Consider the following 14,059-nt stretch of genomic DNA (forward strand, 5'->3'; position numbering starts at 1 on the left):
CTGGGGCCCCTCGGGGTGACAGGCTTGTCAATGGGTGGACACGTAAGTGTATACCCACGCTAGTATAGACTTAAGAGCTTTTGGGTGTAAAAATGCCATGTCAACACTCTGTCTGCTAGATATTTGCGGCACAGGAGACATCTTTTTACTGGCTAAGCTATCCATGTCGGGGTTGCGACCTGTCTCATTGCGTCCCGTGCGGGGGTGACGGGTGACCGGGGCGGGCGTATTTGTTTAATTTGCTAGTAGATTATGTTGCGACACACGTTATTTGTGTTACTAGTAGTCTTTATTAGCAATAATTATTAGTAATTAGTAATTATTTGTTCATTGTACATCATGTACGGTCCGTTCATAGAACGCATAGAACCATTGGTTCTCTTTAATTTAGCCAAATAATGTTTATAAAATAGCATTTTTAATAAATTAATTATCAATCATAATACCTAACATCAATAATCGCGATAAATTGCTGAGGAATTTTACTATCACCTTACAAAAAAATGTTAAAAAGCAACGTAGCCCCCAAACACACCCATTTGTCAGCGCTGTCATGCGCGTACTGATCGGCTCGTACTTGCTACTGGCTGGCTGGGTATCGATCTCAAGCAAAGAACGATCGCGATGGAACCAAATTTGAAAATCCGTTCCAGCGCCGTACCGAACGTGCGATACGCGCTCAGTCGCGGACTAAAATTCTCACTAGGCTATGGAAGCAATTGAAACATACCGATACATTATTTTTCATGTAGTTTCACATCACAGATGCGATTCTGGTATTTTGACACTGAACATAATATTATAATAATTATTTTGTGATGGAGTAGGAATACAAAATAAAATGTAGAATTCAATTCAAACATTACATCAATATAATGTTGGTTTGGTACAAGAAAAAAGTTTATAATCTACTGCATATATTGATTTTTCGGTTCAAATAAAAACCAATTCTTTTTAGCAGCAAAATAAAAGTGTTAAACTGAGGAAAACGAAAAACTGCAGAAAAATTGTGAAAACGGTCATAATTGGGTATTATTCATATTTACCTATGATTTCATTAAAAATATTTTGTATTTTTTCAATCAATACCACAATGTGGTTTTTTTTATTGAAATGAAAAAAAACATTAAAAATAATTTTATGTAGGTACTTAACCTTAAAAATACGAATAAATAAATTTGAATTTGCATAAAATGCATACAATGATTTTTTCCCTAAATATTGGGAAATTTTATTTATATGGTATCACTTTTTTTAGTATGGCACCACAGAAATTCAACTGTCATTTACATCACGGACTGTTTCACACTTTTATGATAACTGTTTAAACTATCTCCTTTTCACATTATGTGTGTATAACATCAAATAATATTTATATTGCCATTTTTTATAACTTTCTGCATCGTAATGTATTGGTGTAAAGACTTTATTCTTCCTAAACATGCGTCAACTGCATGTCACTATTTAGTAAAACGTCAAAATTAGACACTTAAACAAAATGGTCAATTACACTGCACCCACTTTGAATTTAGTTTGAGACAATAATTTACACATTTTTTTATTTACCTCGATTTTATTCTCCATTCACGCGGCGGCGCGCGGCTCGTCTTTTGACAGATCGAATGAGTTATGAAAAAAATTCGACGTAAAACCGGGGTTATGAAAAACGTAAAAACATTCATTGGGGGAAAATTGAATGAGGATGTATGGGAAAAAATGGGACCTAAATATTTCAGTGCAAAAAGCGGGAAAATGTAAAAACGAGGTTTTACTGTAATTAAAAAATAAAAACAATTAATAATAAATTGTCTTGCATTGGACATAGATGGCGTCTCTAGCAGCCACCAACTGGCCGCGCCCCCTCGTCCTCGTCCCCTGCCTCTCCTGGTCTACGGCCTCCGCTGTATTCACACAGGTAACTAATATAATTTTGTCACACACACACATAATGTGTAAAATGCAGATGAACGAGCAAGAGTCGCAACTTGTAAAAGAACGGCACCTTTCTTCTCAGAATTTCCCCTTAGCTTTGCTAAACGCTGTATAAAACAAAATACGCAGCAGCGTTGGGAGGATCTTTACCGCGCTTCTTCTACAGGTAAAATCACTTAACCCAACGCTGGCTGATGCAGCAAACTTCCGTCGTCATCACCAAAGCACTTTCGAAATGACCCAAATTTTACCGGACACGGAGATATGAGAAGTTACCTATATAGGCTTAAATACAGGAATGATGCCCATTGTCCATGCGCTGAGATTTCTTCACAGTGTATCGATCATCTGTTATTTCAGTGCCCATTTTTCAGTTTACAACGCATAATTGAAGCAGAATGCAGGAAAGATGGAATATCCTTAACAGATATCCACACTGTAGTTAAAAGTAGTTATCACGCGCCATTGTTCTTGGACTTTGCAACAATGGTGATTGGAATCAAACATCCCATTTCCAAGACAAACAGAAACGATTTTTTCCGAGTACCTTAGCCTTGTACATGACACTTAAGGCTACTAAATACAGGGGTCCAATATATCTATAAAAAATGTGTAAAATGACAGATTTTCTCTTCTGACTGTAAATACAATCATTTGCGATTTTAATTTTGGGTGCATTTCTACTAGAGGTAAATAACTCACCATTAGTAAATGGAAATCAAGTTGGGGTAGAGTGGGAATTTTCGAAACTCGGACATCTGATCCATGAGTCTGCAACACTAGCCACAGGACCACAACCCAATTCATACTTTTGGTGGTGGTCAAAGATGGTGAATGGTAATTATATTTATTTATTTATACATTTCATATATATACAATTTTTTGTTCACTTTGCCCAGCTGTATGAAACGATACTAACAATTTTCTTGTTATATTACTTTAAAATATTTTATTATTTCATTTGTTTTTTCATTTCTTCTTAAATTGTTTAAACTTTCTACTGATATGTTGTATAATTTTAGGCAAATTTTTTAATAAATTTTGTATAATTTTTAGGTTTCATTTTTTATAAATCTTGGGAAAGGAAATTTATGTTTTTTTTAAAAAAAAATATTAAGCCAAATATGTATGCAGATTGCCGTTTATGTAATTAAAATAATTCTTTTTTTTTTTTTTCAAAAACAGCTGTAACTGTAATAAAATTACACTGTTTCTGTGAAGACAAATTAGTCAGGCTGTCAAGTGAAACGGTTTTTTAAAATAACAGTTTAAAGGTGAAATTGTAGCCCATGAAAAAAAAGTGAAACTGTTTCTTAAATAACAGATTAGAGCAGCGTGGCTTGTTACATGTAACAGTTTAATTAATTTTTGTAAAACTGTCCCAGCAGATGCTGGTACTAGATTTGTTGTCCACGCTGCCCTGTTTTCACAAGTTTCTAACTGTCAAACCATGTTTTTAAATATAATGATCGTGTAGTAATGTTTCACATCATCTCTTTGATTAGAATATTATTATTGTCTGCTTCTACTCAGTCCTGGAACGGTACATTTCATAAAAAATATTTCTTTCAGGGTGTCATGTCTCAATCAATAAACTGGGAGTTACTCGAAAGCCAGTTCTTCGGACGGCCAGTACCGCGACAAGCTCGCCAAAATGGTGACCATCGTCGACGAGGCCTTCCTCGCCGGAAGGAAGTTCGCCCAGAGGTTCTCCAAACACAACGAGAGCACGCAGAACATCCGGAACTTCAACCTCCCCGCCATCTTGAGCACCCCGCCGGAGACAGAGAAAAAATTCGACATCACAAACCCCAACATCCTCTCTAGATGTCAAGGTTTAGCGCCAGAAATCAACCAAAAGTATTCCATCCTGCCGCAAATCAAAAGCGAAAATGCCGATATTGTTACTTCGTTTAGAAAACTTAAAAACCAACAGAAAATAAGCGATAATTTGTATGTTAAAATTACCTCTGATGAAAAGTTTGATCTGGAACAGAGTGAAATCAACGAGCTCAACAAGCTGGCGTTACTGCCTGTCAACAATGTTACGGACAAATCAACTCGAGACAATAAAACTACAAACAGTGATATTAGTAATTTAGAAGACAGCAAAAATAGTGATAAAATTGTCGGTAGTGATTCGGAATGTAAAATAGGCAGTAAAAATAGTGATAAATTATAAGTAGCGACTCGGAATGTAAAATAGACAGCAAAAGCGAAAGACCCGTTAGTTTAAATGAGGGATCGGCAAAATCGGTAAAATGTGACGAATCTCGGCCAAAGGTCCCCACCGTTGAGTCGAAGATAATTAATGATATTTTAAATGTCGGCGAAGTTGTTTCTCCGCCTGCTGATGGCGCAAAGGGCGGCAGGAAGAACATTCTTTCCGGGTTTCCGTTCTTGTCAAAGTTGAAGGAGGACACGAAGGAGAACTGGAGAAACCGGGAGGCGTTGCAGTTCATGCGGGGGGTGATGGATGAGTGCACCCACCTGGGGAATTTCTCCGTTCCGTATGACACGTCACTGATTATTGGTGAGTACTCACAAACCATAGTCCTTAAAATATAGCTTGATTAAAATGACAGTGATGGGAAATTATTGATCACTGATCATGTACCGATCAAATTGATTTTATCAGTTTTTTTTTTCTGTAGACTCAGTTTCAGAAAATTTATATAAAAATGCAAAAACAAGTCTATTATAGTGTGTTTAAGACAATTACTCACCAAAAAATAAGACATTTATACTTTTTTTATGAACAACATCAAATGAATTATTTTTTTATTCGATCAATTTACATTGATCAATTTGTCCCATCTCGAACGTTTTTGCAAAATGAGGTAACCTTGTAAGAACGTCGTTTATAATTAGGTTTATAGCTGATTTTATATAATTGTTGATTTATATGTCAAGCATTGTATTAAAAAAAAAAATAAACATGCCAGATACGAATGATTTTTCATGTGTCAATATAAATCACTCCTTAGACGTTACTACAAAGTTATGTCCTCACTTTTGCTGACAACTGTCATTCTAATCAAGCTATATTTTAAGGACTATAGACAAATAAAAATGTAAAATCTAAAATATGTTTTTTTTATTACACACTCGACCTTAAGTCATTTGATTGAATTTTATAAATGTAGGGTTTAGGTTGTTGAGGGTCGGAGCTCCTACTCCAGTTGAAGATTGACGGAAGACACGAGGATAACGTTTAATGTGCATTTATTACATTCCGATTTTTATACTTCTTATTTTACCAAGTAGTAAATTCAACAATGTTTTAAGTATGTCCAAATGCTTGCAGACTGGCTGGATTTCCTCCCTAGGAAGTTATTCATATTTAAATTTGTTGCTGGTAAAAGAATTATAAAAATTGGAAAATTGTTTTCAGGCATTGCCTAGTAGTGAATTGGTACAGCCGGATGAATCTTATCTCACCCACATGATAAAGGTTTCAGCTCTTTTACTTCACAAAAGTCAACAGATGGAAGAGTTGAGAAAATGTGGATGTTCAAACAAAGGCAGAATGGTGAATGTTACACCGTGTGTAAAGTGCCCACTTAAACCAGCCAATGACAGGTCATGAGCCCCGTAAATGCCTAGACATCCATATTCCCTTCTCAAAAATGTTTTTCCTCTCTGTTACAACAAATTTAAATATTAATTACTCCCTAGGGAGGAAATCCAGCCAGTCTGCAAGCATTTAGACATACTCAAAACATTGTTGTATCTATGGTTAATTTGGTTTGCTTTTCGTTGTGGTTTTTTACTAGGATTTTGTATTTGTGAACAGAATAATGCCATAGACTAACTGACCGTCGTGTTTTTCTCATAGCGATAGTTGGAGGACCGGCAATTGATACTATCTTATATATCATTCCATCGGGCAAATTCTTATTGTTCAACGACGAAACTAATTAATTACCCAACTAATTTTTCCCCAATACCACGCGAGTGAAGCCGCATGTAAAACTTGTATCACAAAAAAAGAATAGTAGCATCTAAAATATATAAATAAACTGAGCCATAGTGAAATCTGTTCATATTGTCTTAGGGAGTTATCGGGAAGATTTCTCTGGATAATTTCAGGGCTGTCGGCAATATTTATTTTTTATTTTTCTAGCTGTCTGTGCAAAGAATGACGCCTACGTCCCGCGGGGGACAGCGGAGCCCTGGAGGAGCTGTGGCCGGGGGCAGAGGTGCGATACATCGACGCGGGCCACGTGTCTGCCTACGTTCTGCACCAGAGCCTCTTCAGGTATTTCAACCCGACGTGTATACATTTTTCCTCGTATGTATCAATCGCTCGGTTCATTAGTTGGGCATCTCCAAATTACAAATTTATAGACAATGAGAAAAGAAAATAATCCAATGTTCACCTAAAGTTCTAATACATATTTTCACAAATCGGAAATAATTTTCAAACTGTATTTATTAAATTACACTTACTCTCAAAACTCAAAAGTTTGGTGTCTTAAGTTTTGGTAAGGTGCCAGGATTCACCCCCATAAAGGAGTACTGGCATTTTACAAGAGTTGAGTAATCGGCATTTCATTTTGACCGAGTATAGACTAGACTTCATCATGTTAAAGTCTGAGAATGGACGCAGCGGCCTCCTGAAATGAGCGTTTTGAGGGTGCAGCAGTAAACCTGAGAGCCTTAACCCGAGTTTCCTCTTCACACCTGCGGGCTCTCGCTGTCCTGGAAGACCGTCCATGATGAACTATCGGCTGACGTGGGAGGAGGCGAGAGTGCTAGCTGGTGATAGGGTCTCCTTGAGGGGTCTGGTGATTTTTAAATGCTCCACCTAGTAGCAGATGTGGAAAAAGACAAAGAATGATATATTAATCAATGTATTAAAAACATGTTTTTATTATAATTTTTGGGTTTAAAGGAACTTGCCCGCATACACGGAAAAGTTACTTGTTGCCGAACGAGAAAAGCTGCTCGAAGGAGCTCTCTGTAATCTGGTAGCCTTAGCATCTTTGTAGTGAAAGAAGGTAATCCAGAAGAAGATAATATGCACTTTGTTGGATTGAGAAAAGAGAGAAGTGAATTCTTCACTGACTGGGATTAAATTGATTGGACATGATCAATTTGCTGAAATAATTACAAAACTTTTTAAAAGCCTTAAAATTCTTTTTGGAAGCCACCAGATCTGTATATCTGACAGGACCTATAACAGGCCCACGAATAGTAGCGAGAAGTTCGATTCGGTAATCATAGAGAGGGGGAAAGTGACAAGGGTTTAAAACAGCTCAAAGTTACTGTTATGTCACTTTAAAGTCGCGTGACTAATATGCGCTGCTTTATTTTCTATTATCTAAAGTCTTTTCAAATCTCCATTTTTACTCAGATATAAAATATTTCTTTTACGTTTTGCGCGTACATTTTTTGTACAATAAAATAAAAATGATGTGATTTTAGTTTCAAAATGTATCTGAGAAAATAGTGCGTTAAATAAATAAATAAAAATTGAACTGGCATTATGTATTTTTTTTTTAAAGGAATAACCCGCTAAGCCTCTATTTAGAGGCTTATCAGCAGGTGGGATAGAGGAGATATGGGGGGAGGTAATAAATACACCACAACACCCAGACCATTTGAGAAAAAATCTTTCTTGGATTTTTTCTTGCAACTGGCGGGAATGGAACCCGCGACACCAGTTTTACAGTTGGCTGGAACTGACTATGCTACCTACCACCTATATATAGATATTGTCAGGTGTTCATTTTACTTCCTAGTTGGATCTTGAGGTTGTGTACTATTTCCATGTATCTCAGCAATTTTATATTTGCTCTTAACAGCAGTTTGTTATTAGTAATTATTATTATTAGTTGTTCGCATACAGGAAATGTATGATTCACCCCGAAGTCCCACAAATACATATGCATTAATTTTCTTTCAGGTCGTGTGTTGTGGAAGCATTTGAAAAATCAAAAAAGAAATGGAAGAGCGAACAACAAAATGTCTGACGCATGGCCCCCTCTCAGTCCTTCACTCCCGGGAAAATAATCCTGTGAAGAGAATTACAGAATGAACTTGCGCACCAACGAATTAAGAGTCTGTTTTTATACATCAGCACAATATGGATTCAATCTTAATATATAGACATATTGCTATATTTTTGTAGCAAAAAAAATATTCCATAAGTAAGTTAATTTGTGTTGTTTTTATCGTTTTTCACCATCTCAAAATTGTGGAAATTTAAAATATTTTTTAAAACATAAAACGCTTTGAATTTTATACATTTTCAATGATATTTTGAGTGTGTTCATTAGATAAGTACTGCATATAACGCTCAACGAATTGCATTAAGATTGGCGGATTCCACAAAGATGTAGACGAACCTCTCTGAAAAGTGAAAAATTCTAGATATTTTAGCCACAATCATTAAGGCTGATAAAAGTCTGATAAAAAGTAAGGAAATCATACGATTTTGCCTTTTTTAAATTTGTGTTTTTTTTTTTAAATTCTAGGTTAAATCATGCCTTGTGACTAGTCGTAATCCCTACAGGGCTAAATAAATATCATACAGTAAATTTTATGCAAATTACGCCCTTCTCTGGTGGCCATTTTTATTATCTATGTCGGTCTTTATTAATTTAAGTGATAAGCTCTGTAAATAATACCTTGACTTTTGTATTCCCTACTCGGGGAGGATCTCCATTTCTGTTGAAATATCTTGCAATCTGCCATTTCTTTTAGATTCAATCCAATGCAGGTTTTTTTTTGTAAATTGTTCGAGATATCAAAAAAAATATGTATGTAGCAACTAAAAAATAACTGTCTATTCACTTAGATTGTTATGAAACATCAGTAGCCAGTTAAACATATAAATAAAACATCATTTTAAATCACTAGGGTTTAATTTAACACAAGTAAATTTTCGAGCTTTGATGTATTAATAGACGGGTGTAAATTATTGTTAAACAAATACGTATTTTTACACTATTTTTATTTGTTTGTAAAATATCTTAGCTCCAACGTACAAAAAAGCAATCTTTCAACACAAATATCGTCTATGTAAATTCAATACGATGAACCATTTTAGGGTATTACAAGCAAACTTAGAAATCTCCACCAAAAATGGAAAATTAGTTATTGACGCCAAAATCAACCATACGTAAAAACCTACCTACTTAAATAATAGCGTAATTCAAAACCATCTCTAAATCTTTCAAAAACAGATTTCAATTATACTATTTGACACCGCAAACTCAGCATTCTCCATTGAGTTAGTGAAGCATAATTATAAATCTCACAATTCTTTTTTCAAAGTTTTTTACAAATATCACAGTAACTCCTTCAATATTGAATATAAACTATAAACTTGAATATAGTCTAAATGGTGGAGATTTGAAAACTGTGAAACAACAAATAGGCGTCGAAATATCAATAACAGATGATTGAAAATGGGAATATTGCATATTAAACAACAAAAAATCCAATTCAATTATCTACTTGATAAAAAAAGCCTTCTCACATATAACACCAAACATGCTACTAAAAATATACAAAACCTATATCAGACCTACTCTCGAATACGTGTTTCAGATATGGAATACCTATTTTGTTTAGGATATCAACTTGTTGGAAAGAGTCCAAAGACGAGCTACAAAGTTGTCACCGAGTCTAAAACAGCTTCCATATGTGGAGAAACTGACAGCTCTCGGTCTCACAACGCTGCAGGAACGGCGAGAAAGGGGTAACCTGATAGAGACATACGAGATACTCCAACAGTCACTATAGCTGCCCGAATTTGGCAGCAATATCCCATGTTCAAGCTTGCTCAAACAAGATGCTCGTCTTCGAGACCACAGTCTCAGACTGTAGAAAATGAGATTCAATCTAAATCCACGGAAGCATTTCCCGAGCAATAGGGCTGTTGATGGTTGGGATAAGCTGCCACAAGAGCTGATCTCGATGTGTAGTCTCAATGGGTTCAAAAATGGACTAGATTTGTTTCGGAAAAGTTAAAGTGCGCCAACTTTAGTTTAAATAGATTTAAGCATATCAGCTTTAAGCTGCTCGCTTAAGAAAAAAAATATATTAATGTAATTATAATAAACTCCTTCAATGGAGATTTCTAAGTTTGCTTTTAATACACTCATTTGGCAAAATGTTCAGGAAAGACAAAAAACCCTGCGATTTTGTACAAAAAAGAAAAAAAAAATTAAACGTGGTTTATTTTGTGTCATTGATTTATATTAGAAAGTCTATTTTTACCATCGCATGCGTCTATACGAAGTTAATTTTATCAGTTACGTATGGCGTATTCGCGGTAGAGAGATATATAAAATATACGGTATTGAACTTTATCCACACTTAATGGTGCATAGGGCACTGCATTGTTACACCAATCGCAGCGTATCTTGATCATTTTTGTTACATGAAGGTAAAATGATCAGTCTCACGCTTCACGCGGAGACCTCTTGCATGGTTGACAGGCACTTGAATTTACAAAGACGATATGTAATATAAAAATACGTAGTCGTAATAATCCAGAGCTTTAGTTAAGTGTGTGTTTTGTATTGTGATAATAGTTTAGTAAGATTAGAATTTAAACACACATCAAAAGATCAACGCGCAAATGAATAACTGCATTAATTAAAAAGTATCTATTTTCAAAAATTATTTACTATTTTCAAACAAAAGAACTAATTTCACTTCTCTTTTGTTTTTCTTTTGAGTATTTATTCTTAAATACGGTGACTTGGCGATATCAGAAGTGATTATTTATGACATTTTAATAAATTAAAACAACAGAATTAATATGTTACGCCTGAACTGCGTAACTAGCAAACTTAGTGAATTGGGAAATTAGAATGGCAGCCATTTTTACAAATAAAAACTTTTTGTTTTATCTGAAATTTTAAATGAAAAGTTTAGAATTTTAAAATTCGTAAATAAGAATTATTCTCTAGTAAATTGTATGCCAAAGCCTTATCTGTCTGTCATTTTTTAAAATGATGTTTTTAGCTTCATTTCTGCTAGTTACCTAATAGATTTTTACAGCTTTTTAAAACAAATTATTGACTTCCAAATAATTATGAAATTGGATAAATACATTCTCTTTTTTTTTACTAATTCATATTTTTTAATTGACAAACACAGTTAATTCATAAATAACAATGTGCAATTTAAAAGAATTTGACCATAAACAAAAAAAAAACATTTAAAACAAAAACCAATGTATTTTTAATGCTGACAACATTATTACTTTTTTTAAATATGAATTATTTAGGTATCTACATACGGAAGAGTTAGCAAATTTTTTAAATGTACAAGACCCAGTATTTATTTTATTCATGTGCCATTTAAAAATATTTAATATTAAACAAATTGTATCTGTATATTGATTGTAAAAAAACGCAATCAATTTTTTAATCTTTAGTAAAGCTATGGTTTTCTGAGAGAGCGGTGCGGTCATTTTACGGCCATCCAATAGTAAACCAATTAGCGCTAGTTTACTAGAGAGCATTGATTGCGAGCAGAAAGTCAAAAAGCGGTGTTGCATATCATGACCGCCAGATAACAGCTCCGCTTTCTTAAGAAACCTTAGTTTAACGAAGAAGGTTTTTTAATGTGAAAATATTATAAATCCTGACAGATGCAATAAAGCAGATTTCAAATTTGCTTCTTTTTAAAATAATTTCAAAACAATGACAATAAAACATAACTTTTCGTCATTTGAAGTAATGTTTTGACTTCTGTAGTATGTTTCAATTGTTTCTTTAAAAAAAATTATCAATAAATGTTTTTACTATTGCTTGTAGACCAAATTTTTACCTAACATGTTTGTATAAATTTAATAATTAAATTATCTCAGCTTATGAAGCATATTAAAAGTACTATTAATTATGTGAATCAGTCATGTGCAATCATCTATCCTAATTGTGAAGTCTAAGTCGTAATTTTAAATAATTTTAAATTGTTCATTATACCATACATAAAACCCATTAAATGGGTCATGTTACTAAACTACATTACGATTTTTCCGCAGTCACCTGACAGTTCTTCTTAGAGATGTGTTGATCTATGTTGATTCCACCAATGAGGAAGTTCAGTGGTTTAAAAAAACATTTTTTGTTGATAGACTATCAAACTATAGCTAGACCACAAACAAAAGACTGTTCCCTAATGTCAGCCGGAATGAAGGGGGGCGCGGGAAGGGAGTGTCATATTGCAAGCCCGTATTACACGTGGTACTCTCAACATACTGACTCTGGAACGAGAGATGGTTGCTTTATCCATCTGACAACAAAAAATATCGTGTAATGCGGGCTTTAAGCGTCGTGGCACAGTACTGTCGTTGTTTTTGTTTTTGACATTTAAAATTTAAACCCCGTACATTTATAATTTGTGCCCACTAAGCACAAAAAATCCCATGGAAACCGGAAATCTGTTGCCGATTGCCACAACAGCATAACAACGCTATAATTCATTGGCTATTTTAAACACATGATCATCATCGTTCCCTCTCCGCACATAATGGTGCATAGGGCACTGCATTGGTAAACCAATCGCTGCGTATCTTAATCGCTTTTGTCACATGAAGGTAAGATGATCAGTCTCACGCTTCAGGTGCCAGCCCTGCGGCTATGAAATATTCTAGTGTACGACCACCTTTTCAAATAAATATTTCATGTCAACCATGTCGGGAATCGAATCCGAGATCTTTTGCGTGGTAGGTGAACGCTCTGACCACTACACCACGAGGCCGACAAACAAACACGTGGTCACATAAACCTGTGATGGTGCAATGCAGTTTGTTTTTATGATTTTTTCATAGCTTTTTGAGAAATTTCGCTGTACAATTAAATGTTATGATTTTTACTGAAAACATTTTTTATATCCAATTTCCTGTAGCACTGAACTTCCTCAGCACTGGCGTCTGATTGTTCCGTCGAGTGATTGCTAAGATTTTAAATAATACTTTAGCTATAGATTTTTAAAAATATCGTCGATGTAGGTGCTATAGATATATATGTATTTACAATTTTTCTATACAATGTTTTGTATGTTTTTAGACTTTGTATTCAGATATTTAAAAAAGATTTTGTTTACTGTAAAATAGCGACAAGTAATAATTGTATATAGATATGTAAATTTTTACAACAATAAGTGCTAATATTAAATGATTTATACAACTCCTATTACAATTAATAAAATTTATTAGTTACTATTAGTGTTTATTATTTCACGTGTCATCTCATGGCAACATTAAATAATTTTGCTAACCAGATTTTTTTAAGATGTTAAGTGTTATCTCGTGGTAATACTAAAAATATGCGGTTAACGGCGAGTGTCATTTCATGTTGATACTAAAAAATGTGCCATTACCGGGGGCATTATCCAAACAATAAAAAATAGACCCTTAACCCTAAACCAATAAAACTAAGAAACATGTCACTGACTATGTCCACCTCGTGATCTAATTCAGTCAGGGCATTTTCCAACCGTCCAGGGGGTCTCTGGCTGGTTCTGCTTCTGACCTAACCTTATTATACATTTTATATAAACAAATATTAGTAAAATGCTACAATCTAAAATGGCCTTTTTAATGGCCATTTTTATCCATTTTATGTATGTTTTGCAAATAAGTACTTGTATTATTTACTGAATTGCTGAAATACTAAGGTTTAGTATAGCAATACTGTGTCTCAAAAGTATTTATTTTCATTATAAAGTATTAAAGGGTACTCGCAAAGGTTTGACCTAATAAAACTCAGCCGAAATCAAGTTATGGTTATTACTAGAGCCTGCCCAGGGCACTGCAGATTGAACAAACACCTTGCTAAAATAAACCTTTTCCAAACTTCTAGATGTAGGTTCTGCAGTGCAGATGAAGAAACACCTATACATATTCTATGTGAATGTGATGCTTTAGATCATAAAAGGAGCCTCATCCTCGGGGGACTGCTGGTTAAACCTAAGGAAGTTAACTTAGCTCGCCCCCTACCTAATAGCCCGATATTTTACGGGGATGAGATAAATCTCATCCCCGTAAAATTGCTAAAGCAAAATGTAAACTCTCGCCTTCCACACAGTAGCCAGGCTCTTTATAGACCTGGGCTTGGGGGGCGAGAAATATTCACAGGGACCCATCACAATAGATCTT

At 34.6% G+C, this 14,059-nt stretch overlaps 1 protein-coding gene across 1 annotated transcript; it reads left to right on the plus strand.

Moving 5' to 3' along the window:
* The first annotated feature begins 6 nt into the window (after positions 1-6).
* On the plus strand, positions 7-9,025 carry LOC148273582 (cardiolipin-specific deacylase, mitochondrial). Its single transcript, XM_088238463.1, is given in 8 exon segments — positions 7-42; positions 1,826-1,915; positions 3,505-3,554; positions 3,556-4,125; positions 4,128-4,465; positions 6,059-6,088; positions 6,091-6,193; positions 7,844-9,025. Coding segments are annotated over 8 exon segments (1,260 nt in total). The 5' UTR covers positions 7-30; the 3' UTR covers positions 7,911-9,025.
* Positions 9,026-14,059: the final 5,034 nt, after the last annotated feature.

This window comes from Micrasema longulum, unplaced genomic scaffold, assembly GCF_059751315.1.
Source record: "Micrasema longulum isolate JH-2025_06_02 unplaced genomic scaffold, ASM5975131v1 h1tg001904l, whole genome shotgun sequence".
NCBI classification, from domain to species: domain Eukaryota; kingdom Metazoa; phylum Arthropoda; class Insecta; order Trichoptera; family Brachycentridae; genus Micrasema; species Micrasema longulum.